This window comes from Lontra canadensis, unplaced genomic scaffold (assembly GCF_010015895.1).
Source record: "Lontra canadensis isolate GAN:19392208 unplaced genomic scaffold, GSC_riverotter_1.0 scaffold2, whole genome shotgun sequence".
Lineage (NCBI taxonomy): Eukaryota > Metazoa > Chordata > Mammalia > Carnivora > Mustelidae > Lontra > Lontra canadensis.
In genome coordinates, this window is record NW_022630996.1 from 51,315,490 (window position 1) to 51,340,253 (window position 24,764).

Here is a 24,764-nt window from a genome sequence, read left to right on the forward strand (position 1 = left end):
ATAGGACTCTGAGAAGAAAACAAACAGAACACAATGTGAATTAAAAAAAAAAAAAAGAATTTTCATTTTGTGCTCTGAGTCTTGAATAGCTGTCCATGTTTTCAGAGTGAACTTTCACCTGTTAGCACTTTTCTCTTCCCCTTTCTAAGGCTGTATCATGTTTTTGTGTTGTTTGTTTGTTTTTCTTTTTTTTTTTTAATGTTAAGTTACTCCACCTACAGTCAAACTCCAGTGTTTATCTTTGTTTTGGGCATGATTCCTCCCCTTTCCCTCCCTCCTGTGTCCTGCACCCACTGAACTCTGAACTCCTTCTTGGTCCCTGTGTTTTCCTGTCTCTCTACACAGAATCTGCTGTTGGCTGTGTTCTCCATGGAGCTCTGTTCCTAGCTGTTCTCTGACAAAGGGCTTGTTCTGTGTACCACAGTTCTGGTCCTCTTTGTTCAGCCTCTGGCTTCAACCACTGAATCGCAAATATTCTCCAGCTGGGAATCAGACAAGGACAGACATGAACCCAGAAGCCCAACAGGATGTTTCAGTTTCCCAGGGAATTCGCATGATGTTTTACATGGTGAAGCCCAATGAAACGTCATTCCAAACCCTGGAAGAGGTGCCTGATTATGTAAAGCAGGTGAGACTATATGGGAAGAGGCTACAGTTGTGTTTGTCTTAATAAGAAGTATGTTAAACCCATCCTGGGGTTTTGTTCACATTTGTTCTTCAAATTATTAAATTCTAATAAAAATAATTCAGTTTTATAAAGGCATGGAGCCATATTAAAATTTCTACTTGAATTGAATTTCTGTACAATATCAGAGACCAGTTTCTCCTGTTAAACTCCTTTCCTTGGATATGTCACTGCAGAATATGATAAAACTTTACAAAGTTTTCCTAGACACAGTGGTGTTACAAATTTAGTTGTCAGAAGCTCAGTGTCAAATGGTTATATGACATCAGTAAACTCTGTAACAGTTTTGGTTTTAAAGGGAAAACTACCTCCCAGGAAACAATTTCCTCTTTAATTTGGTAGAGTAGTTCTGCAGAATGGATATAGAGCTGACCGAGTCCAACTCTGACTTCCTAAGTTTGAACTTCAACCAAGTTTTCTTTGAAATTCTGAAGTGTTCAGAGGCACTTTTTACTTCTGGTTCCTGGCTATGATTGGAAGTGGAAATATCCAGAATTAGAACTTGAATACCTAAGTTCCCCACCCTGTCAAAGTTTGTTCCTATAACACTTACGAGTTCAGAACAGAAATAAGGAAAAAAAAAATGACATCAGAGAATATGTTCTTGGGAGTTCAGTTTAGAAAACTTCAGCACTCATGACTAGCTTCCAAGTGAGTATAACCCATAGCTTTTACAGGATTTGATATTACTCCTTTCTGAGTTTTTAAGGAGAAAATGTGATACTCCCATCTTTATAAATCATTATTTTTTGTATTATAACATCAAACTTTTTTCAGCATTTGTCATCCGTAGTGGAGCCTAAAAATACTTATTATAGCACAGAGCTAAAACTGAGTGAATAAAACTTGAATGATGTTTTAAATACACATTTTAAACAATCATATTCTCTGAAATACTTGGAAGAAAATGTTTTGTTCCTACAGTTTCAATTTTGTCATTCCTGTAATTTTAACATGAAAAACTAGAAATATGTGTATCCTAAGTGAAGCCTTTTAAAGAGGGTCTTAGTCATAGAGATAATAGACTTCTGATTATTGTGCTTATTTTAATTTTTTTTTCTGGTCTAACTTGAAACCTATCCCTCCTAAACTTATTATTTTCTTGGCAGAATTATCATGGTTACATATATGGTTATATTTCATTTCCAAATTGGATGATAGATTTTGAGCACCTGTTTAGTATATGTCTGAAATAATCAGATTTCTTTGCCTGTTGGGAGGAAGTGATCTTCTAGGATAAGTATATACCTTCTCCTGCTATGAGATGGCACCCTGGGCCTCCTACTTCTGGAATGACTAATCAGGAAATGTGGAAGAATTTTATATCAAGCACAATAGCATCTTTTTTGTGCCATTTCCTTTCCAGGCAACTCCATTTTTCATTTCCTTAATGCTTCTTGAACTGGCCGTCAGCTGGATTCTCAAAGGGAAGCCATCAGGTCGTTTGGATGATGCATTAACATCAATATCAGCCGGCATTTTTTCTCGGCTTCCAAGGTGAGTTAGTTGGTTAGCCATGCTAAATGAATAACCTGAAATTATCTAAGTAAGATGGAAGACGAACCCACTGTATGGGGAGTTTGTTTGTTTTCACATATATACATATATTCTCAAAGTACCCAGTTGCTGTCATTATTTAAATTCTTGATATTTCGTTCACCATGGATTTGTTTTCGTATTCATTTTTAAAGATACTACTCTAAATGTTATTTATCTTGATTACCGAGTTTATTGCTGCCCCCTTAAATTTTGTGCCCAAGGTAAGTGTTTCACTTGCCTTAGCCTAGTCTGACCCTGAGTTATATAGTCTAGTTATCTACTAGAAAATTAATTTTGCCCCAGCCAAATTCATGTGCTGTGCAATTTGTGGTACAGATACTCTCTAATAAAGATCACAGAAAGCTTTGAATTACTACGTGGTCTCCCAAGTGGTCTCTAGTCCTCTTTCTAGTACTACCTCATTTTCAACAAAACATTTCTATAATTTGGATCTGGTGAAAATTCTTCATAGGTTCCATATTGCCTAAGGATAAAGTTTGAATTATTTTTTCCTGAACTGTAGAAGCCTTTGTCTATCTACGCTTACTTTTGCTCCCTTCATTCTCCTTACCCCTTTGCAGTATTTGTTCCTTTCATATTCTACCACTTGCCATTGCTCAGATGTCACACATGCTTCCCTCTGCTTGGAAAGCCATTACTGTGGCTAACTGATTCATTTCTTAGGTCTAAGGGTAGACTTCTCTTGAAGAGTCACATTGTTCAGCGAATCTTCTCTGTCCTCCAACCCTACATGAGGCATCACTTCACTGTGGTCCCATGGAATCTTGTGCTTACCCCAGTTGCAGAATTGTCACATGGCATTATGCTCACCTGTTTTTTTCCCAGTCCTTCCTGATAGATTGCATGCAACTTGAGAGTAAGAGGGATCTTTCTTCATAATTTTAACCCCTATGCCTGGAATGGTATCTGGTATATTCTAGATTTTTAAAAATTAATATTTTTGTAGTGCTATATTGGTAAGATTAGATGATGAAGGTACCAAACAGTAAACAATAAATGACCCACTACATTTTAGAAAGAGTAAATTATAATGTAGGCAGAGGAAAAGCAATGCATGGGAGGCTCTTCAGTACATGAGGATTTACCAAAGGGGCAGAAGGTGAATCTTCCGTTAGAACTCTGTGCTCTGCACTGCTGATGAATGTTCTCATTTCTACTTCCCACTCATTGCCTCTTTTACTGTTTTAAGAGCTTTACTTCTGATCAGTGCTCATTGCTTTGGAATGTTTCTGAACCACCCAGTGGGAAACCAAGGTGGATTTTTTAAAATAAAAACTTAAAGATATCTGAGAAAAGGTAGAATAATTTCATGTAATTGCATAAAATTGTTTAGAAAGGAAAATTTCTTTCATAAATGTTACCATGGAAAAGTAGGCTAATGGGTATAAAATAATAATAGTAATAATTCTGATAATCATCATAATAATGACTGAAAATCTACTCATATGGTTGCACGTTGCTGTCAGAATTAGAGGATAATATCCCAAGTTATTTGCAGTTAACTCCCCTAATATGCTAAATAGGAGTTTATAATTATGCATAATTTTCTCTATTTCATGTCTCCTTTGATCAGACTTGAATAAGAAATACATTAAGCATACTGAGAGGATACATAGATTTGATTATTGAAAACTACCCAGTTGGTTACTGTAGTTTGAGGAAGTTAAGTGTACAAGCTCATGGAAATCGGACAAGTGATGAACTAGAAGAATAAGTTGATAATTGAGAGATGCCCTGCCAGTACAATTAGGGATCATATATTGTGTTGAGTTGGAATGAATTTATTAAGAACTCAAGGAAACATCAAGCTGACTCAATGCTTCAGCATGACTTTTACTTTTTCAAGTTGGACTTCGGTCACAAGTGGAATTAGATTATTCTCTTGCCATAACTTGGTAACTACTAGAAATAGAAACTGCGTTCTCAGCACAATGTTTCTGCTCAGCAGTGTGATAAAAAGTGTACAAAGTTTTAACAGGTACCCCAGAATCAAATATATATATATATGTGTATGTTTGCTATAAACAAACCCCCAATGCATAAGGGAGAGGGGAGAGAGGGAGAGAAAGAAAGAGAAGACAGCAGGAGGGGGAGAGGGAGAGGGAGAGAAAGCGAGAGACCAAAACAAAGCAGTCCTTCAGGGATGAGACATACAGCTCCTTTCCTTCACAGCCCACTCCCCACAACACTGTGGAAGCTGACACAAGCTGTTCACCCTGGCGCCCTTTGAAAGAAGTGAATTTGAATGTGGAACATATTTTTCCACAGTTGTGTTTTGAACGGGAATTAGCAAATTGCTTATTGTTGCTGTTGTTTTTGTATGTGTGTCCAGCAATTCTAAATTTTGAAATGTGGATAATTTTGTAAGGGTTGCAACAATTTGATCTTTTACAACCTTTTACCTAAAACATTTCAGCAAAGCAAATTATCTGAAAGAGAAATGCAAAAATATTTTCACTTATTTGTTCCTACTAAGTGTGTGCACATGCACGCACACACACACACAGAAGCAGAGAAGAAAAGCTGATCCACAGGATCCACTCTACTCAGTCCCCTTTCAGTGAAAGACAGGAAGGGGGATTTAACAGAAACTCATAAAACAATATTTCAGCATCAAGGGGAATCCTCGTGCAAATCATTAACAGCTGAAGGTTAGATTAACACGGCATTGATCATATCCTCTCCAAGGGACTAATTTCATTTTCTACAGCAGCAACAGGGACTTTCCACATCCTTAAAATACATAATTGGGAGAAAAAATGGTACTATACCATTTGTTAATCTTCTTGTGAGGAATTGCACTTAGGATAATAATTCCAAATAGGCATGTGGTCTCTGACGAAAGAAGTTGTAGAAATCAAAGTGAAACCATGAACATGTTTTTCCACTTTGCCCTTCATGTAATGGAAATGCTGTATGCAGACTTTGAGGGAAAACAATGTTTGTTTGAGGATCTCAATTTCATCATTACATAAAATTCAAAGTATCTTGAAGATTAGTAACGTACTTAGCATATTGATAGAAAAGATACATACTGTGTCTTTCAAATATTTATGTAAGGGAAAATATTTATCACAGACAAGATTCTATCTTGTTTATAAGCCTGTCAGACAGACGATGACCTGTAATAAAAGTCCATCTGTCCTAAGATCCAGATTCTGGGCAGACCTGCATCTGTTTTGCTCTTCTGGAGTCTTGTAGGCAGACTCTTCCTCGTTAGGATCTAGTTCTGAAGTTATAGACGGATATTTTTATTTGTCATAGTTAAATGAAGTGGAGCATATGTAGATAATCTGCTTTTCTATCAATTACTTGCACATGTGACTGTAAAAATTAAACTTAACCAAATACTTACTAAATCTACTTTAAAAAAATGTATCTAAAACTTGTGAAATATCCTGCTACTGACTTAAATGCTAATGAGTGAAAAATAATCACATCTTTTTTTCCTGCTTATTTAGGCAGAACTCAATTTCCAATTCTTCATTAGAAAACCAGGACCTCAATTTGTTACTTCCTTCCAGTGTTTCTGCTTCCATAAATTGCATCCTCCCCAGAGAAATTTTATTCCCGATATAAATATCTACAGTATGTTTGTTTTTAATGGGTTCATTTAGTTTGTTGAAACAGCAGATTATAAATCAAATTGCAATAGGTTGAGGGATAATTTAAGTAGGTAAATTTTCAAATAAATTGGGGACACTCCAGTTTTAATACATATGGGTCCTTGCCAAATTTTAGTATGGAGCTAACTTCACAATGTTGAACCATACATATGCACCGTTTTACAGGCCATGACTGCCACGGAATTTTCCATTCCTGACAAGAAAGTTTCAATTCATTAAAAAAAAAATATTAAAGAGGAGGAAATTAAATTTCTTTAGGATACTTCACTCCTTGGGGTGGGATTGGAGAATAAAGGAAAATTGTATACTGGAATTTTATACTAGACCGTAGCATCACAGGCAGTACTGCCTTTGGCGATATCAGACTACTAACAAATCAGTGCCTGTCATTCTGGATGAGGACCTTAATAAATAGTTATTCATTGTTCAAGATAAGAGATAAATGCATTTATGTAATGTTAATAATGTTATTTTATTATTAATATTAACATCTCAAGGTAACTTTTTATTAACCCCCTCGGTAAAGAAAATATATTTTTAAAACTTACTGGTTTGTTCATGATATTTGCTGTGGAGAATGCTTCATTTCCTCTTAACATTTACCTCAAACTTTATAAATAGACTTTGTCTTTGTTGTTAATTGTGGAACTTCAGAGATTGCTATTAGACTAACCGTCCCTAATTATGCAAGCAAGCTTCCTTGTACTTACTCAATAGAGAAATGGAATTCTTAAGTAATTTACTTTTTGCATAGTAAAGAATGTAGCAAATTTGCTTCTTCCAAATTTGTCATGTTGTATTTATAAAGGTCTATGGTTTTTGTGGTTGTTGTAAAAGGAAATTAAGTGATTGCTTCGTCAATGTAACATCATTTCACAGTAAGAAATAGCAGTACAGATGTTATCTGTCTTTAGGAGGTAGAGGTTACGTTATGTATTCTGTTAATACTGAGCGAAAATCAATATTCCACTAGATGGAGCAAAAGTGGCAGTAGCTTTACAGATAGGGCAAGTTCCTGGGCTAGGTTTAAGAGATTTTGAAATAAATAAACAACAAAATTTCTTGGAAAAATCAGTATCTAACTGTTCAGCTGTATTTGTTTATAACTTTGTGAAGCTTGTAAGGAGATTTAGAATGATCCCATTCAAATAATGGTTTATTTTCTGATTTATAAGACAGGATTATTAGAAACAAAGATGTCCTACTGATTTTCTTCATTTTTGTGTTATCTGGCCAAATCAGACAGTACACACAGCTCTAATGACAGTGATGTAATAGTATAAATTGGCAGATATCCGTGAGTACTGAGTAAAAAATTTCACTTCGTAAGTCGCTTTGAAATTTTAAGGTTACAATAAGAGCATTACATCAAATTTCACTTGATAAATGATTAGAGCATGGGAGTATTTGAGAATTAGAGAATTTTAGGGCCATTTTAGCCTAATTTTCTCATATCTTAAATTAACCCTGAGTTTCTGAAGAGTGGACAGCATATTCAAAGTTAACTTTCTGCTTTTGGTGATGGGTACATTCATACTGAGATGACTTTGAGAACTGCATAGCTTTGTAATTCTCAATCTTCCATTAATATTTATTCCAATGCACTGATCATTTTTAAGTCTCAACTTTATAAATTATAATTTATGAACTAACTTCTTTTTAAAAACACAACAATCAGTCCAGGGATAGCAATTTAGTACCTCGCCAGATTTTACAGTAACTAAACATTGGCAGGATAATTTTCTAGTTTTGAGAGAAATGTTATTAAAGTGCTACCTTTCTTTTACCAAAGACTTACCTCAGATGCAAGAGAAAGTAACTATTTGAGGAGAAATTATGAAGAAGAAAGACAATGGGAGGAAAGCCTCTATAATGCAGGTTGTTGATTAGAGGATTCTCATGCCTCCTTATATTTAGGCCATTTTCTTTGTCTTGCATTCAAACTTATTGAGTAAAAAGGATCTAGTATTTTGTTATGCAAAGTCTCTCTGCCTCCCAAAATTTCATCTCCACGTGATAAACTAATCTCACTACATTCATACATATTTCATACGTCTCTTCCCACAGGATGGAGTTTAGAGAGTTGAAGCCTGAATTCCACAGTGCAGAGTCATATGCTGGGGGTCGGGGCTGGGAGAGGATGGAGGAATTGGGAAGAAAAAGAGGAAGGATCTTTGGTTTATGATTCAGGGTCTGGTGGGAACATTTTTGAAAATGTAGGTGCTATTTCCTGCAATCAAGGGCTTTCCAGAGCTTGATAATAATTTCCCAGATGTAACCCTTTGCTGAATTGTTTTTAGTTGTGGGTACTCCATGGCTGTTTTTTCCCATTTATGATGGAAGAGGATCATATTCATCTTGCTGATAGAAAGCAGGGAATTTAACTCCCACAGCTTTTCCCCTCTTTCCCTTTGCTTTGGGGAAGGTTTGGCTTCTTGCTAAAGTGTGAAAAAAAAAGTCTTGACTGTAGTATGTCAGGCATATTTCAGCTCGATTTGTGTCAACCCTAATAAGTAAGTTGACACAGTAATAAATTGGGTGTCTGCTCAAGACCTGGCACCTGTACAGGAAATAAAAAAGTATTTCAATTGCAGGCAGGTTCTCTTTGTTTTGTAAGTGGAAGTTTTCCAGGGACCCTCTTTTATTAAATCTTAGTATCTTTAAAGCCTATTTCAATTGTCCGTGGAACTGACAAAGGAGCTAGCACCTTTTAAAAAAAGATTCTGAATGGATGGAACATTGATGAGACAGGTGATTATGAGTGCCCTGTTCACCAATGTGTCCTCCTAGTCTCGTGTTGTACCAGCAGGCTCTTAACCTGAATTTATTGAATGATTCAGTGAACCCATAAATGGATCTCCTTTAACAGCATGTACTAAAGCTTAAGTAAAAAGCTATAGATTATTTCAACGTTCTGTTGTACTTTCTGAGTTTTATTTTATTTTTTTCTTTCTGGATCAATTTTTTTTTTTTTAAAGATTTTATTTGACAGGCAGAGATCACAAGTAGGCAGAAAGGCAGGCAGAGAGAGAGGAGGAAGCAGGCTCCCTGCCGAGCAGTGAACCCGATGCAGGGCTGGATCCTAGGACCTTGGGATCATGACCTGAGCCGAAGGCAGAGGCTTTAACCCACTGAGCCACCCAGGCGCCCCTGGATCAATCTTTTTTAAAAGGGTTATTGAGTGGGACAGTTCTGTCCCTCAAGAGATATTTAGACATTTAATTATAATAACTAGTTTGAAGGGCTCTATCTAGTAAGTGGAAATCCAGGGGCACAGCTGGGTGGCTCAGTCAATTAAGCATCTGACTCTTGGTTACAGCTCAGGTCATGATCGCAGGTGGTGGGATTAGCCCTCCATAGAGCTCTGTGTTCAGTGAGGAGGAGTCTGCTTGGACTTCTTTCTCTCCCATACCCTCTGACCCTCCCCACTCCCTTTCTCTCTCCCTCTCCCTCTCTCTAAAATAAATAAATCTTAAAAAAAAAAAAAAATGGAGACCCAGGGATGCTGTTGAGCATTCCACAATTCACAGGACAAGCCCTCACAACAAAGAATTATGTGGCCCAAATGGGAATAATACCAAAGTTTAGAATCCCTATTTTAGAAAAAATTATTAGATTTAACCAAACAAAATTGATATTATTCACTGTTTTTTTTTTTTACCTAAAAGTTGAATTTTATATGTTTAATCTTCTATTAATGGATAATAGGGAGCAATTTTAAGATTTCATAATTTGAGTAACTCCAGCGAACAGGCCTCAACAACAAAGAACAATCTTGAATAAATGTCAGCAATGACACTGTTAAGAAGCCATTGTCTAAATATATAAAAGTTGCCAACCCAGCTGACATGCTTTAAGATAAAATTTGTTCTATCCCCCACCTTGATAAATGTTGTGTATTAGTTTGTCATGATTGCAAATCTGCTTTTTAACTTCACTCAAGTGAAGTTGCTTTGATATAAGAGTAAATTTCTTTACATTGAGGAAGCCTTGTCAGGACAGTGTCATTATAATTACTGTGCTACTGAGTGCTTTCAATATACACATGTAATATAATAGATATTTAAACTTTAACTATCAAGAATTTGTGAGGACTTAAAGTCCTTTAAGAAGGAGAAATGAGAAAGAAAGGAGAAATAAGAAGGAGAACATAAAGAAAATGTTCAGCTTGCACAAGGCTACTCTTTGCTGACCTAAATCTCTCACTGAAGACCATGGGACATTTGCTCCTGCCATGGTGAGGCTACTCTTTGCTGGCAGTGGTAGAAACTGCGGCGGCCCCATGAGAAAAATCATCTTGCCTACCAACACTGGTGCCTTTGTTCTGCCAGCCCTGTGCCCTCGCAACAGGGACTTTCAATTTGTGCTGGCAGCTAGACATCAGCTCTTGGTTGCCTCCGCTCATTCTTCCAAGAATCAACCCATAGAAAGGTTTCACTAAATCTGGACTTTCTTTCTTCCATCTCCCTTTTGCTTAAAACAATAAGTCTAATTAATCTGTTACTGGTTTGGAGTTTTTATTTCTTTATTGACTTATTAAGAAGCATGATCCTGTATGCTACTGGCTTGTGGAATATTATTATTATAAATTGTAATTCGCACAGTAACCTGCCTTAAATAAATTATTAGCAAAGACAGTCTCTGAGCATAATTTGCCATAAAGACAATAATAAATAACATGGATAACAAATTGGATTCCTCAGAGTTCCAGAACAGTTGTGGGAGCCCCTGGCCCACAGCCTGTTCTATCTCATGACAGACCCCAAACACTTATATGTGAACATTCCAGAATGCTTGTCCTAGTTCTGTCTGCATATCTAAAAACCAAGGATTACCTTGTCATATCTAGTTTACACACCTGCATAGGTTGGCTCTGTGGAGGACTGGACCAGGAAGGAGGCCTATGCAGGTCCTACAAGCAGCTTAGAGCCCTTTTGATAGGGATTCTGAAATATCCAGGGCATGGTCTGGGTAGTGACAGGAGTTCTGCCTAGGCATTTCCATTTGGTCAAGACTCTCACTTAGGGACAAAACTGCTATTTCTAGCCATATAATTGTTGGAGAAGATCATTGAGAGAATGTGTCCACTGGATGACCCTCGTACTTGGACTCAGACAATCAGAGTCTCCTTGCCTTCTCCCCTGTCCTTGGATGTATATTCTGCTACTCTTCCCTCACTAGCTGCTGTTTTAAGGATGAAGCCTAAGAGAGAATAAGGTGTTGAGATCATCTGGACTGAATATATGACTAGCAGGCAGGTATAGAGATCTACTTACCTTGAGGCTGCCCAAGTTCAGCCTTCTGTGTAAGTTTCTTTGCTTATTAAAACTACCACCCACCATTCTGGATTGGTTTGCCTCTTTCTTTGGTTTCTCTTTACTCTCCATATAGAGGGGCCAGTTTAAGAACCAACAATTATAAAAAATTCGAAATTGGGTTTTAAGATCTGATAATGTGTAGTCCTTTTCAAAAATGTAGGCATTTGACATTTCTGTTCATTATTTGTATTGCTGTTGTGAAGTAACACAGCATTTTATGTTAGAGATTAATAACTTGAAGCAGGCAACATATGAGACAATTTTAACATTATTACATCATAGTTATAGTCATATCATAAGGTTAAAAGTAATTCATAGATACTCACTATGTAGAGGGCAATACTTCTAAAATGGTGAATTGTAATAATAGACTAATTTGAGTTTTTTCTTATATTTAGCTTATATTTAAAATTAGAATGTTTAACAATTTCATCATTTGTTCCTGGTTTATAAATGAATCTTTATTAAATAGAATGATTAATCTATTTTACATTTTTTAAAAAATATTTTGTTTATTTGAGAGAGAGTGAGTGTGAGAGAGCTGAGAGGCGAGAAGGTCAGAGGGAGAAGCGGACTCCCTGTGGAGCTGGGAGCCCGATGTGGGACTCCATCCAGGGACTCGGGGTTCATGACCTGAGCTGAAGGCAGTTGCTTAACCAACTGAGCCACCCAGGTGCCCTATTTTACATATTAATGATAAATATAAAAGAAAAAGTCCATTCAACCAAACTTATAGAAGTGATAAAGGAATGATTATTTTTAGTTTAAACTTAAATTTGATTACAGATAATTTCAAGAGAAAGTGCTACACTTAATAAAATTGAAGTATATGATGTATTTTTGAGGAAGTTCTTGAAATCATAATGTATAGAAACTTGGTAGCATAGGTGATAATACATATTCTGGTGTCTGCATTTTAAACACAATTACTTCTTTTAACTAGTTTTGAAAAAAATTTTTTTTAAAGATTTAATTTATTTGAGAGAGAGAAAGTATGCGAGAGATAGAATAAGTAGAGGGGAGAGGCAGAGGGAGTGGGAGAAGCAGACTCCACTGAGCAGGGAGCCCAGCGCAGGGTTCCATTCCAGCACTGTGGGACTGTAACCCAAGCCGAAGGCAGACGCCTAACCTACTGAGCCACCCAGGCATCCCTAAAAAAGATGTTTTAAAATAGATGTTGACATATAGTGTTGTATAATTGCTTCAGGTGTATCACATAGTGATTGTGTAGTTCTGTACATTATGCAGTGCTACCGTGATAAGTGTAGTTACCATCTATCTCCATACAGTTATTACAGTATTATTGACTGTATTTCCTATGCTTTAGTTTTCATCCCCCTGACTTATTTATTTTATAACTAGAAGTTTATACCTCTCAATCCCCTTTACCTTCACCTATTTCACCCCACACCCCCTCACCCTGGTTGCTGCTGGCAACCACTGGTTTGTTTTCTGTATTTATGAATGTTTTTAAAATTTTTTTTTGTTTATTTTCTTTTTTAGATTCCACATGTAAGCGAAATAATGTAGTATTTGTCTTTCTCTATCTAATTCATTAAGCATTGTCCCTCTAGGTCTATCTGTGTTGTCTCAAATGGCAAGATTTCATTCTTTTTATGGTGCTGTAATAGTCCATTGTATGTATTTGCCACAATAAAAAAAATTAATTTATTTTTTTGAGAGAGACAGCAGAGTGAGAGAGCGCGCTTAGGTGGGGTGGGGACAGGCAAAGGGAGAGGGAGAAACTGACTACCCATTAAGCAGGTAGCCCCATGCAGGGCTCAATTTCAGGACCTTGGGATTATGACCTGAGCCAAAGGCAGATGCTTAACCAACTGAGCCAACCAGGTGTCCCTATACAGTACATCACGTTTATCCATTCTCTCTTGATGGACGCCTGGGTCGTTTCCATATCTTTTCTATTGAAAGTAAAACTGCAGTAAACAAAGGGATACATATATGTTTTCAGATTACTGTTTTCATTTTCTTTGGTGAGTATCCAACAATGGACTTACTAGATCATATGGAATTTCCATTTAAATTTTTTGAAGAGGCTCCATACTTTGTTTTACAGGGGCTGCACCAAATTATATTCCCGTCAATACTACACAAAGGTTCCCTTTTCTCCACATCCTCGCCAGTACCAATTATTTATTGTCTTCTCAATAATAGCAGTCTGAGGGATGCCTGTGTGGTTCAGTTGGTCAAGCATCTGCCTTCAGCTCAGGTCATGATCCCAGGGTTCTGGGATCAAGCCCTACGTCCACACTGGGCTCCTTGCTCAGCAGGGAACCTGCTTCTCCCTCTACCTGCCCCTCCCCCTGCTTGTGCTCTCTCTCTCTCTCTGACAAATAAATAAGTAAAGTCTTAAAAAAAAAATAATAGCACTCTGGTATAATTTGATACCTATTGTGCTAAGTAGGTTTTTATAATTTATTTATAAGAAAACATTATTCCCTTTTATCTTGAGAGTTGTAATTTATATTATTACAAGAATTATTGAAATGCTATGAAAGTCCAACTTTTGATCCTAACTATAACATCTAAAAACATAAAAGTATGTGTATATGTGTGTGTGCAAAAGAAAGAAGGAGGGAATAGAGAGAAATAAAGAGAATAGTTAACCAGAAGCAACTTTAGTCTAAAGGCAAATTTTATGGGATTAACATATTTTAAGGGAGTAGGCATTTCTGCATTCCCCTTTAAACTTTATACCTTTTATACTTCCTTTAAAAAAGCACCCTTATTGTACTCTTCATTAAGATGTGGAAATGAAAGTCACAGAAAATAAGTTGTAGTTTTGTCATATTTATGTTGTATGGCTTCCATGGAATTATTTTAAGAGACATTAAAAAAAGGAATGGCATCCTAAATTCTATGAAACTAAGAGTGTAAATAGTTGGCATCCATGATAACTATGAGGCAGCATGTGAAATTGGGCCTTTTAAAAGGTATGATAGAACAGTGAGAAAAAAAAGAAGAGAGAAAGAATTTTATTTTTGTATTTGAATACCCTAAGTTTTTAAAAAAGATTTTATTTATTTATTTGACAGAGATCACAAGTAGGCAGAGAGGCAGGCAGAGAGGGGGCGGGGAAGCAGGCTCCCCACTGAGCAGAGAGCCTGATGCGGAGCTCAATCTCAGGACCCTGGGATCATGACCTGAGCCGAAGGCAGAAGGTTTAACCCACTGAGCCACCAGGCGCCCGAATACCCTAATTTTTAAATGTTACCTAAAATGTTTTAACATGGTTTTACACTTAAAATGTAGTATGATCATTGTGTGTGAATTTTATTTTTCCAGCTTGTTTTCTAGGAGCATCGAACTGACCACTTACATTTATATCTGGGAGAACTATAGGCTCATCAGTTTGCCTTGGCATTCTCCATGGACTTGGTATTTAACTTTCTTAGGAGTTGATTTTGGCTACTACTGGTTCCATCGCATGGCCCATGGTAAGTTGAAAATTAAGGTTTTATTGATAATGCCTTGTTTTGTGAATTGTTGAATTGTGTTTTAGTCATAGTAGGTATTCAATAAATATTGAATGAACGAATAAATGAATAACATGGCTTATTTTATAGCATATAAAGATTAATGGTAAAAGTTGAGTTTGAAATTTAAGTGGAAAAAAATCTGGTCATTTTTGAAAAAAAGTGCAATTATTAGAGATACATTTTTCACATCACTTGTATCTAACTTGTAAAAAAGTTGAGAAAGGGATGGCTGTAACATTACTTTTTAATATACTGCCTTCCATTTTTCTTATTATGACATGCTTGGAAGACTCTCCAGACTCTTGCATGTAATACAAGACTTCATATCACAATTATCAGTGGTCATTCAGAAGAGCTCTGAATCCTAGGTAATGTGTGCTGTCATACATAAGCTAGAGTCAACTTCTTGGCAGTAATTCCACATTGCAAATGAAAATGCAGTCATCTAGGCACTAACCGTAATGCATTTCAGTATTGCCATAGTTTTGCAAAATTTCGCATCTAATTCAAAGCCCTCTTACAGTACTGGTTCACTCAGTCTGCTTTTTGGGACTCTTGGCTGTACGTTCCAAAGAAATGTTTTGTTATGAAAAGGGAAGTTAAAGAACAGGAAACAGTCTAAACCTCTGTAGGGCTAAGTAGAGGTTGGAGAATGATTGTAAAGGTAAGGGGAGCAAGTGGTCTCTAAGGAGGAAGAAGGCATGCAAAAGCATTTCTGAAGGGAAATGGAGGAAAGTGCTAATTTTGAAAACCTACCTAAGAGTAGAACTGAGCATTTCAGTGGGTGGTTGGGTTGAGTGGGTGGGGAGGAAGGAAGGAAAAGGAAGAAATCTGGAATAATAATAAAAACTAGATGGGAGATGGCAAGAAGAGACCTGAAATCAGGGTGAATAACCGAGCAATGTGTGTAGGAGTACGGTGACCAAACATCCTTCCTACAAGAGGATGAAGGAATAGGAGCAACATAGGCAAACATTATGCTTAAGGCAGTGAAATTTTAAATGCAGCATTATTTTTGTTAAGTACTTTGAACATGTACATATAATGAAACTACCAAGAATGTTAATTCATTAAAACAATTTGAAGGGAACATACAAACTAGAAAAAAAGTTACTTATTTTGTGTGTGTGTGATAACCTTTGTCTTGGAAAATAATAGGTCAGCCCCTGACATCATTTCCTTGAGTATAAATGCAAGAGGATACTCCCAAATTGAACATGACTAGGAATAAAATATGGTCATGTAGTAAACTTTGTATTTTATTTCAAAATAGTAGTTTCTCTGTAAAATAAACCCATTGGCAAGCTTCCTCATTTTCTATGCAGCAAATGGGTAATGTAGAAAGCATACATTGTATTACTTAATTTCTAAGACCACGCTGTCCTGTACTCATGTGTTTGTGTGGGAAATCTGTAAATTCGCTTAATCTTTAAAAGCCCATTATAAGAGGAAACAAAGAACCAAAAAAATATTACCAAGTATAAAACTTTTAAAAATATGTTGATTGTTAAGTGCTCTCAGTTAGGGAAGAACAATAAAGTAAAATAATACATTAAATACATGGAATCCAGGCTGTTTAAAGTATGCTTCCCATTAGAAAACTTTGAACGAACTCCAGTGGAGGCAGGCATTAAAAAAAATCTGAGAACCTTCTGGGAAAACACTCATAACCTTGAGGCTATGAAGTCTAATCTAAGTTCAAAGGCTTTTGACTTGTGAAGGAAAAAAATAAATTAGTAGTTGAATGTGTCAACCTTCAATATGATAGCTGACTTTTAAATTTTATGTGATAATGTAAAATATTAAAATGGATTTTTAGAAATCTAGAAGTACACAGGAGTAAGAAAAACTTATAATACCAAATTTCTTGAGCCTCTTGGGTTACTAATCTCATACTGATTAATTAGTCAAATTTATGTATCGGAGAAGTTTGAAGACTTCTAAATTCTAATTTTGTCATAAAATATAATAAGAAAAAGCCCTCTTTTCCTACTTAATATGTTACTTTCTTTTCACTACTTGCAATAAAATAATAAATTAAAAATGCATTCCACATTTGTTGATATGTTAAATGCTATGAGTTTTGAAGAAACAATATATACTTTTTATTTTTACATGTATAAAATCTACTTCTTTAATAGCCCAAATTACTTTTAGGGTTTTTGTTGTTGTTGTTTTGTTGTTATTTGCTTTGCATAAATGTAGAATTTTTTCACATTAAGGGTATGGAAAATAGTTAATTCTCAAAAATTTGAATTTGATTTCTATTCTTGTACAAAAGAACAAAAGGATATTTGAGTCTCTTATGTTATCTAAATTTCATTCTCTTTTCCTCTGGGATGATGAGAAGTGAATTGCTAATTATGGTCAACTTACAGAAAAAGAGAGGAACACAAAAATTTCTATAGAGTGCCTTGACATCATTAGGAAGAAATGTAAAATGACAAATTTAAATAGGTCTTAAATTAAAGGAGTTTCTGGCACGCTTGGTCTCCAGTACAAAAGGATGCATTATTTATCTGTCTTTCCTATTAGTTATACTAACCATGTAAAAAATCGAGTAAAGGTTTTTAAGGGGACACTTAAAATGTAAATGATTACTACTTAGCAGGAGCAAGAATGAGCTTTCCAGAGTGCTGGTCATGAACTTTACCTTGTCTTAGGTGGTGGCTATACATGAGTGCACATACTTGTAAGAAATATGTTAAGTTGTGAACTTAAAATTTATATACTTTATCTATAGTTCAGAAAAAAAGTTAAATTAGTAAGCAATCCCACCAATATGATTTCTTAGTGAATAGTTTGAAGTCAGAGTGATACAATGGTTAACCCAATTCAGAAATAAGAACCAAGAAATTATTATTTGTGACTAAGCATAAATATCAGAGGTGGATCCTACAGATGTTTCTCCTTTGCAAGCTCACTTGATGTTAGACTTTGTCAATTTAAAAGATTGGAGGGATACTACAGAGCCAGAACAGCAGGGACTTTGTTCCACATCCAGAGTGCTGTTTTTCATGTGGCACTTAGCAGATTGGTGCCCAGGGATCTTGGTAATATTCATCCCATGGTTTAGTTATAGCCTATAACTTTTGGTAAGATCCTTTGCCCTCCAGGGGACCACATCAGAGGACTGCCTATAATATACACCCTCTGGGGTCTGTATACTCTAGCAGGTCTTTCTGTCTCCACCAGAGTTCCTGTGGTAGCCACAACCTCTCAAAAGATGTCTGACTCTTATACTTGGCAGTTACGGGGGAAAGGGAATTTTCCTAAATTTATACATGCCTGCTTTGTTCATTCTTTCTCAGCTTCATGGGAAATAACTGTGTTCATAGGTGCTACTTCTGTACCACTGAACTACTCCCTGTTTCTTTCTTTTAGTAGTTAACTTCTTTTTTTTAATCAATTAATAATTCTTTATATTAACTTTCTCTTTTTCAAATTACTGGTGGGTTTTCTCTCCTGATTGGACTCTGACTGATAAAGCCAATCTCCCCACATATTATATAGGGTTGCAAATTGAAGTTCACCCTGACTATACCTTTAATATTCCATTCTGAGGCATTGATTACATACTTAGGTTATAATACAATTTAGTTCATTTCTGAAATAAGGATGTTCATCTGTAAAATTATTATAATAAGAATCTATAAAGTCCCCTCAAACTCTCATTCTTTTACTGAACAAGTAAACGGTATAGTTGTTTCTCTTTGTCGCTTTCTGTATCTAAACAAGGTGAGTGATCATAATTTTTGTGTAATTAATTACATTCATTCCTGCAGTTTTATTGTAATTAAGTGGACCTCTGTGGATGACTTCTTAAACTTCAGGGTTTTTTCATTCCTTTCTGACTTTTAACAGAAGTTGAATTTAGACCATCTTCACTTCCACCACTGTTAATAAAATAAGCAGATGCATTGATTAAAAATAACTTTATTTTCTGATAGTGAGGACTGTGGTCTCTATTGAAGAATAGATGATTAAATTCAGCTATGTTTATGATTCTTAATTTAAAAAATACTAGAGCATACCTAATTTCATGTAGTTCTTTGCTATATATTATATTTCACTATTTTGAAAACACAGTGAGATTTCATGCATATTGGGTCACTGAGGGTGATGTCCAGTGTGCATTGGCCGAAGTTAAAGTACTTCCTCTCACTTCTTCCCATGATTTATTACTTTCTCTCAGTCCTTGGAGTCGTCATCATTCAGAATATCCATAAGGGGAGTCTTGCAATTCCCATCAACTTACCTAAGACCCCCAGTTTCTCATCATTACTTTCTACTAAAAAACATGTCATCTATATCAACCATTTTCCTCTGAGTTCATTTTAATGAAAGACGCAGTCCTCTGCTTCTGATACTAAACATTTGTCCATAGGAGCACTTAAAAATGTATATGTACTGAAAGATTACCAGTATTTCCCCTCAGAAAGACCCATTTGAAGGAACATTCCTCTTAGAAATAGCTTATTTTTATCACTGGCATTTGTGGTCACCGTTAAAACCATGGTCTGAACTTCCTTTGGTGTACTTAGATTCCGTATGTAAGTGATACATGAAGAACACATTTGAAACAAAGATTTGGGCCCTCATTTAGGTGCTGAAAGTGTGAATGCATTGAGATATCAAACAGGCAAGTCATATACTTGATAATAAAGAATAAGGGTCTCAAGAATCTCCATTAGTCTATTTTTGAACATTGATACTTAAGTGTGGAAATATTTCCAGGACATATATCCAAGACTAGTTGGGAGCATTAGAGGATAGCTATGGTAATATTTTTCAGGGATTAAAAAGCTGTGAAATGAGTAATCAGAATGCAACTAAAGGTTAAAGAGGGAGTAGAGATTAATTTACGAGCTTTGGTCTCCTTCTGATGCTGCTTGAGACAGACAATGTGCCCTATGTGCTAACTTAGTGCCAGGACTTAGTACACTTGCCTCTCATATAGCAGAGAGAGGACTGAAATTTGTTTCAAGAAATATAGGCATGTAACTGTAGTATAACTATTTACCACACATATAACCTTGGGATTAACTTCTCTGAGACAGATTTTACTGGTTTTATTTACCTCTCAGTTTTGTGGCATTTCTTTTCTACTTTTTGTTGTTGTTGTTGTAATTTTATTTTATTTTTTTCAGTGTTCCAAGACTCATTGCTCATGCACCACACCCAGTGTTCCATGCAATATGTGCCCTCCTTAATACCCACCACCAGGCTTACCAACCCCCCCCCACCACTCCCTTCCAAAACCCTCGGTTTGTTTCTCAGAGTCCACAGTCTCTCATGGTTTGTCTCCCCCTCTGATTTCCCCCATCTCACTTCTCCTCTCTATCTCCCCATGTCCTCCGTGTTATTCCTCACACTCCACAAGTAAGTGAAACCATATGATACTTGACTCTCTCTGCTTGACTTATTTCACTCAGCGTAATCTCTTCCAGTCCCCTCCATGTTGATATACAAGTTGGGCAGTCATCCTTTCTGATGGAGGCATTATACTCCATTGTATATATGGACCATATCTTCTTTATCCATTTGTCCATCGAAGGGCATCTAGGTTCTTTCCACAGTTTGGCAACTGTGGCCATTGCTTCTATGAACATTGGGGTACAGATGGCCCTTCTTTTCACTACACCTGTATCTTTAGGGTAAATACCCTGTAGTGCAAATGCAGGGTCACGGGGCAGCTCTATTTTTAATTTCTTAAGGAATCTCCACACTGTTTTCCAAAGTGGCTGCACCACCTTGCATTCCCACCAACAGTAGAAGAGGGTTCCCCTTTCTCCACATCCTCTCCAACACTTGTTGTTTACTGTCTTGTTAATTTTGGCCATTCTAACTGGTATAAGGTGGTATGTCAATGTGGTTTTGACTTGAATCTCCCTGATGGCTAATGATGACGAACATTTTTTCATGTGTCTGTTAGCCATTTGTATGTCTTCTTGGAGAAGTGTCCATTATGTCTTCTTCCCGTTTTTTGACATGATTACCTGTTTTGTGTGTGTCGAGTTTGAGGAATTCTTCATAGATCTTGGATATCAGCCCTTTGTCTGTAGTGTCATTTGCGAATATCTTCTCCCATTCCGTGGGTTGCCTCTTTGTTTTGTTGACTATTTCCTTTGCTGTGCAGAAGCTTTTGTTCTCGATGAAGTCCCAAAAGTTCATTTTCGCTTTTGTTTTCTTTGCTTTTGGAGACATGTCTTGAAAGAAGTTGCTGTGGCCGATGTCAAAGAGGCTACTGCCTGTGTTCTCCTCTGGGGTTTTGATAGATTCCTGCCTCACATTGAGGTCTTTTATCCATTTATAGTTTATCTTTGTGTACGGTGTAAGAGAATGGTCGAGTTTCATTCTTCTATATGTAGCTGGTCCAATTTTCTCAGCACCATTTATTGAAGAGACTGTCTTTTTCCACTGGATATTTTTTCCTGCTTTGTCGAAGGTTAGTTGACCGTAGAGTTGCGGGTCCATACCTGGGCTCTCTACTAATCCATCATTATTCTATCATACAGAGTATTTTCACTAAAAATTCTGTGTTCCTACTACTCATCCCAGCTTCTCCCCTAAAGTTCGACAACCACTGATCTATTCATTGTCTTCATAGTTTTGCCTTTTTTAGGTTGTCTATAGCGTATGTAGACTTTTCATATTGGACTCTTCCACTTAAAATTATGTATTTGCTTCCTCCATGTCTTTTATGGCCTGATAGCTCATTTCTATCTAGCACTGAACAATATTCCATTGCCTGGGTGTACCACAGTTTACATACCCTTTCACCTACTGAATGGTATCTTGGTTGCTTCCAGGTTTTGGCACATTTGAATAAAGCTGCTCTAAACACCTGTGTACAAGTTTTTGTGTGAACATGATTTTTCAAATCCTTTGAGTAAATACCAATCAGTGCAATTGCTGGATCATAGGGTTAGAATATTTAGTTTTCTAAGAAACTGAAAAATTATCTTCTAAAGTGGCTATAGCATTTTATATTCCATCAGCAATAATGGGACTCCCTATTGTTCCACATCCTGGCCAGTAGTTGATGTCACAAATGTTCCTTACAGATTTGGACCATTCTGATAGATGTGTAGTGGCATCTCACTATTGTGTAAATTGCATTTCCCTGATTACATGATGTGCAGCATCTATTCATATGCTTATTTGACATCTATTAATCTTTGGTGAGGTGTGTATTGCATTCAAGGGCACATCTTTCACTTTGGTTATTGTTTTCTTACTGTTGATTTTTAATAGCTCTTTGTGTACTTTGGATAATAATCCCACATTAAATACGCCTTCTGAAAATGGCTTTTCTTCTCACCCTCTTGACATTGTCTTTCACAGAGCAGAAGTTTTTAATTTTAATAAAGTACAGCTTGCCAAGTCTTTCATGGATGAGGCCTGTGGTATCATATCTAGAAAGCCCTTGCCATACCCAATGTCATCTACGTTTTCTCCTATATTATCTTCTAGGAGATATCTTCTAGTAGTTTTATAGTTTTGCACTTTACATTTAGGTCTGTGATGCATTTGGAGTGAATTTTTGTGAATTCAAAGTCTGTGTCTAGATTGCTTTTTGCATGTGGATGTTCAACAGTTCCAGCACTATGTGTTGAAAAGACGATCTTGACCCCATTGTATTCCCTTTGCTCCTTTGTCAGCCATCAGCTGGCTATATTTATGTGAGTCTATTTTTGCACTCTGTATTCTGATCCAGAATCTATTCAGCTATTTTTTCACCAATACCACACCATCTTGATAACTGTAGCTTTGTAGTCAGTCTTAAAATTAAGTAGAGTTGGGGTGCCTGGGTGGCTCAGTGGGTTAAGCCTCTGCCTTCAGCTCAGGTCATGATCTCAGGGTCCTGGGATCAAGCCCCACATAAGGCTCCCTGCTCGGCAGGGAGCCTGCTTCCCCTCCCCCCTCCTGCCTGCCTCTCTGCCCACTTGTGATCTCTGTCTGTCAAATAAATAAATAAAATATTTTTTAAAAAATTACGTAGAGTCAGACCTTCAATTTTGTTATTTTCCTTCAATATCATGGTGGCCATTCTGGGTATTTTGCCTCTTTATAAACTTAAGAAGTAGTCTGTTAGTATCCACAAAATTATTTTCTGGGATTTTGATAGGGAAGGCACTGAATCTATAGATCAAATTGGGAAGAACTGATGTCTTGATAATATCAGATCTTTCTGTTTATGATTATTGAATATCTCTCCATTTATTTAGTTCCTTTATTGCATTCAGTAGAGTTTTTAAGTGTTTCTTACATAGATCCTGTACATGTCTCAAATTTATACATATTTTAATTTTTTGAATACTAATATATCTTTTTTTGAGGGAGAGAGAGAGTGCGCGCACACAGGTAGTGGGGGAGTCAAAGGGAGAGGAAGAGAGAGGATCTAAAGCAGGCTCTATGCCCAGCACAGAGCCTGACATGGGGCTTGATCTCACAACCCTCAGATCATGACCTGAGCAGAAGTCAAGTGTTGGACACTTCACCAACTGAGCCACCCAGGTGCCCCAATGGTATTATGTTTTTAGTTTCAAATTTCACTTATTCATTGCGATTATAGGGAAACTACTGACTCTTATATATTAACCTTATATCCTGCAATCTTATTATAATTGCTTATTATTTCCAAGATTTTTGTTGTTATTGTTGATTACTTTGGATTTTCTACATATTCAATCATCCCACCTGTAAACAAAGACAGTTTTATTTCTTCCTTCTCAGTTTGTATACCTCATATTTCCTTTTCCTGTTATAACATTAGCTATGATGAAAAAGAATTTTTTAATGAAATAAAAATTACTAAAAAAGAGTAAGAAACTTAATGGTGAATTGCTATAGAAGATTTCAAATTCACTGAACTATAGCAATGATTTTAAAAGATAAATTATATTGTGACTTCTCAATTCACACTGAATAAAATCCACATTTTTATACTAATTTGAGTTCTTGCATGATCTGCCCACACTGCTTCACATTTGTGATACCTCTTATCACTTACAACTTTAATCCTCTCGCATATACCTCCAGCCACAGTGACCTCCTCACATTTCCTCAAATGTGCCATGTATTCTCTGCCTCAGAGTCTTTGCACTTGCTATTCTATCTGCCAGGTACTCTATTTTCCCAGAATCATATGATTCATTCTCTTAAGAAGCTTTAGGTCTGTTACTCAAAAGTCACTTTATCACACAAATATTTAGGGTCATCTATATAAAACTGTAATACCCAAACCTATCTGACACTTTCTATTTCTCCTAACCTGCTTTATTAATTTTACTGCATACATCACATCCTGGCATTGTATTAGTAACTTTAGTAAGACTGTTTTGGACTTGACTGAGTATCACATGTGCCAGTGAAAGTGAAAGTATAAAGTAGGTCTTCAATGAGTATTTGTTACATTAATAAATAAACGTTACTCCTCTCCTAAAAATCTTCCTGGTTTCACATTACATCCATAATAAATAGGCTGTAGGGCAAAGTGGGGAGTATAGCTGAGGAATGACTTACGAGTTTTACTACTGCCAGTCTACAGGATCCTATATGACCAGAATCCTGACTAACTCCTCAATCCTTTTTCTCCAGTTCCCCAGTATTTCTTGGTATTTGTCAAATTTGCTCAGCATATTCCTTCCTCAGTACTTTGAACCAGCAGGTTCCTCTGTGGAGAACTCTCTTTCCTCAGATATTACTAGCATGCCTTCTTTGCCTGCTTCAAGTTTCTACTAAAATGCCACCTATCACCTCTTACAAGTCGTAATAGAAGATTTACTAGACTCCTGTACCCATCACCCTTTATCCCACAACACTCATCACTACCTGGCATTATATTACTATGTTTTACACCTGGATTTCCTTCCCTAGTAGAATGCAAACTTCACAAAGGAAGTGGCATTTTTCACTATTATATCCGCCATGATTAGAATTCCTAGTATACAGCAGCTTCTCACCTAACTTCTGATGAACAACGAATGCCTACTTAGCTCATAGGGCTGTCCTGGGAAGCAAATAATAAAACATGATGTATTATTAATATAAAGCACCTCATCTAGCACCTAGT

General features: G+C 36.4%; 1 protein-coding gene across 1 annotated transcript in view; it reads left to right on the plus strand.

Moving 5' to 3' along the window:
* Positions 1–204: 204 nt before the first annotated feature.
* AGMO (alkylglycerol monooxygenase) overlaps positions 205–24,764 on the plus strand; it is a 209,080-nt gene continuing 184,520 nt past the window's right edge. Inside the window, exons 1-3 of the mRNA XM_032876503.1 lie at positions 205–628; positions 2,052–2,182; positions 14,493–14,644. Coding sequence (XP_032732394.1) covers positions 506–628; positions 2,052–2,182; positions 14,493–14,644 — 406 coding nt within the window. The 5' untranslated portion in view covers positions 205–505. The remainder of the gene's footprint in view (positions 629–2,051; positions 2,183–14,492; positions 14,645–24,764) is intronic.